The sequence below is a fragment of the Rhinichthys klamathensis genome, unplaced genomic scaffold (genome assembly GCF_029890125.1).
Source record: "Rhinichthys klamathensis goyatoka isolate OS25496 unplaced genomic scaffold, OSU_Roscu_1.1 h1tg000350l_1, whole genome shotgun sequence".
Taxonomy (NCBI): Eukaryota; Metazoa; Chordata; class Actinopteri; order Cypriniformes; family Leuciscidae; genus Rhinichthys; species Rhinichthys klamathensis.
This window is the reverse complement of record NW_026606862.1, coordinates 656,823-660,148: the sequence shown is the minus strand read 5'-3', so window position 1 is coordinate 660,148 and position 3,326 is coordinate 656,823. Positions and strand designations below refer to the sequence as shown.

General features: G+C 42.6%; 1 protein-coding gene across 1 annotated transcript; it reads right to left on the bottom strand.

Moving 5' to 3' along the window:
- Window positions 1–871: 871 nt before the first annotated feature.
- LOC130068947 (uncharacterized) lies at window positions 872–2,320 on the bottom strand. Its single transcript, XM_056232604.1, has one exon. It carries the CDS (start codon window positions 2,318–2,320, stop codon window positions 896–898), a length of 1,425 nt encoding a protein of 474 aa, XP_056088579.1. The 3' UTR covers window positions 872–895.
- Window positions 2,321–3,326: the final 1,006 nt, after the last annotated feature.

The following is a 3,326-nucleotide window of genomic DNA, read 5'->3' as shown; positions in this document are numbered from 1 at the left end:
TCTAGACGGAAACTACCCGTCTCCTCATTCAAGTACACTTGAATCTGATATCAGATATTAGTCGTCACTAAACTCTGACGCAAACTTGTGGAAATATACGAATCCGATAATCTACTCGGGGGAAAACAATTCTCAGAGTCGGTTTAGAATAAAATCAAACGTTTACAATTTATTGATCAGGTAATGATGTAATCATTTCAAATCCAATTCAGAGGATAAAATCATCAGTTAAGCATATCAATTCAGAAATCACAGAATTTGTAGAAATTATTACCTGTCAACAAAATTACACACAGCGGTTGTGTGGGCAGTCAACCTACAGACTCCCCGAACATTTCTGCTGCATTTCCTTATAAACCCAGATAATTCAATTGTTACCAAATGGTGATGTCTGTCATTATAATTAGATTTTTGTTGTTTAATCAGGGGCTCACACTGTGAGGTCTGCCTGATTTTACATACAGGAGGTAGTCTGAATGAGGCTATTATGGGACACATCACTTTTCTCACATTTCATAACTTCTTTTAGCTTTTCATCATAGTTGGGGGAATGAGACCATGTCACCAGGCGCATTGTGATACTTCAAAAGACACCAAACATGAGTAGTTACATTTTTGTACACACATAACATTGCATAAGGTTTCAGTGTATTTCAGGTGAGGAGGAGGGGGATGTGGGGAAGATAGTGTGTGTGAAGTGTGAGCTGCACTGCGTGCTGCTTCTCCAAAGTTCCTGTTACATATGCAAGAGGGAGTTACATATTCAAGGGATAGTTCAAGTGTTAATTCCCCGGAGGGCCTTTTGTCACATTGAGGGGTCGATCAGACATACCGGCACCAGCCTTACAGTTCCCTCCTCTGGCACCGTGGGCCACTCACAGGGTTTCCTGCGGTGTCACTTCAGTCTTTGTAAGGTGGGCAGCTTCAAGGGGCTGAGAGTTAAGATGGTGTTGGTGGATGCTTTTACTGATCTGATGAGGTGTCGGAAGTAGCAACATTGGAAAAGCGTAAAGGAGAAGATGAGTGCGCTTCCAACCGCACAACCTCGAAGTACCCAGTCCCACCAGGTGTATGCAGTCTGTGCCGATCGAGTAGATGAGCTAGACAGGATCTGTGCAGTCTTTCGCGCCAAGTTCGTCTCCACTTGCGCTTGAGAGAGGTGATACTCTTTTTGGAGGACGATGTTCTGTACCAAGTCCATCGTGTCGACCAAAGCTTGTGTTCCGTGTTCATAAAAGGTGTCGTCCCACCATGGAGAGACCTCTGCGTCCTTTGGCATCCTTCCGAGGATGTCAATCTGGCCCATAGAAAAGTCCTCTGTCACTTCCAAGCAAAAGGAGTGATTAGCAGGACAGGTCAGTCCTCCATATGTGAACGAATTCATCTCACTGATGATGCACCACTGTGTATGAGACACCTGAACAGCATTTGAATGGCCATGCAACGATTCAACATTTATGAGTTTGCTATCATTGGAGGAGAAAGGCTGTAATGTGTTACATGTGCAGACAACATAATTGTGAGTTTCATGACAACAAGTGCGACTGGTGAACAAGGTCTCAGTACCCTTCAAAGTCATATATCCCGTGAGGTGATCCCATTTAATTACCTGATCTTTAACTACCATGCCAATAGAGCGAATAGTAGTGGAATTTGGGTAAACTTGATCTGGGTGTATTAAAGGAAAAGTGGCAAAAAATCCAATGCAACCAATACATTCGTTTCCAGTATACATCATAATTGTGGATAACAGTTCTGAATATTTGACATTTTTTATCTTTTCTGAAGAGAACCATCTATGCAAATCTAAAACTTCAATTAAATCATTTAAAACATGTCTAGGGGTCTGGTGAAGGCGAAGATCTAAAATTTCTTGTCTTGTGGCAGTGAATAAATCTTGTGCATATGATCTACAGGCTAAGTCACGTTCGATGGTACGGGTCTGATTGAACAATGTGTGGCTGATCGTCAGAAGCGCCTGCGCCTCAGAACGAACCGCTTTGATAATGTTATCATTGCTATTGGTGAGGTGTTGGAAACCAGTGGCCATCTGGTCTGTCAACCATGTGGAGAATTGGGATTGTTTCGTTATTTTGTAGGTGTTGGCTGCTGAATTAATTGATCCAAACAAGCCGGCTATACTGCTGAGCAGGTCTCGTTTTGAGCGAGAAGGTGGAATTTGGACGGCAAGTCTGTCTTTGTAATCAGAAATTAAATCATCGATTCGTGACTGTAGCCATGCATATGACTCATCATTAATATTACAATGTTTTGTATAGGCAGAAAGTATGTTGGAAATGTTGTAATTTACGTGTGTCATTACCAAATTTACGTCATGTAACAAAGTTTTGTTAATGTTTCCTCTAATCAGTCCGCCAGGAGGAATTGGGTGTAATTCTGGACAAATTTTGGGTTTAGTGTACCCGCAGGTGGTCAAATTAAAACAATACTTAACAGTTGTGTGGATTGGTGAAATTGTCTATGCTATATGTACATTCTCCGACACAATACGTTCCTTCTTTTCGGTTGGTCCACACAAAAGTTTTTGGCTTCGGCTCGTTAGGTGTGTACGATGTGAGATCGTACATTAACTCTTTGAATCTTATATGTGTGTCATTATGTGTTTCGGTATGTGTGCACCTATATGTTGCAGGTTCCAAATGTTTAACATAATAGCATAATTTTGGGTCTGTGCCATTATTGTTGTTTTCATGTAAAGTGTACATGCTGCCTATTGTGTCACCTGGATCTATTTTAGGCTGATACCAGGCAGTGAGGTTATGCATGAATTTTGGTGCTCTAGTGTATCCTGAAATGTTTCCAGTAGGTGGGTGGGTGCTACCTGTACTACAGCAGATTTTTGGTGTGCAATTTGGATCCGGTACTATACCGGGAGGCCATGTAGCTGTCTCTTTGGGTGCGACTGTGATTTTTGGTGTGAAAGGCCCCTTGGAATATTTCCACACCCACCTCCCACATATCAGGTTGTGTGCGAGTGAAACCCTCTGGCCCAGTCTGATGCACGTGGGCCCGGACACTTTCCTTTCCTCTGGCCTCCATGGGATCGCTGCAGTCGACCTGGAAGGCAAGAAGAAAAGTTAGTGACAGTTATTCATTTATTCTGTGTACCTTTAAATGACTTGCACTGAGACATGTGATACCATCGCAGTTTCCCTTTAATGGTTGTAGCCACACAGCTGTTGCATACAGCCTTAATTTCATACGGGCCATGCCATCTGGGTGTGAACGCACCTTGCTTCACAAAAACACGTATCATTACCATGTCTCCCTCTGAGAACTTCACCTCAGAGTTTGGGTTGAATTGT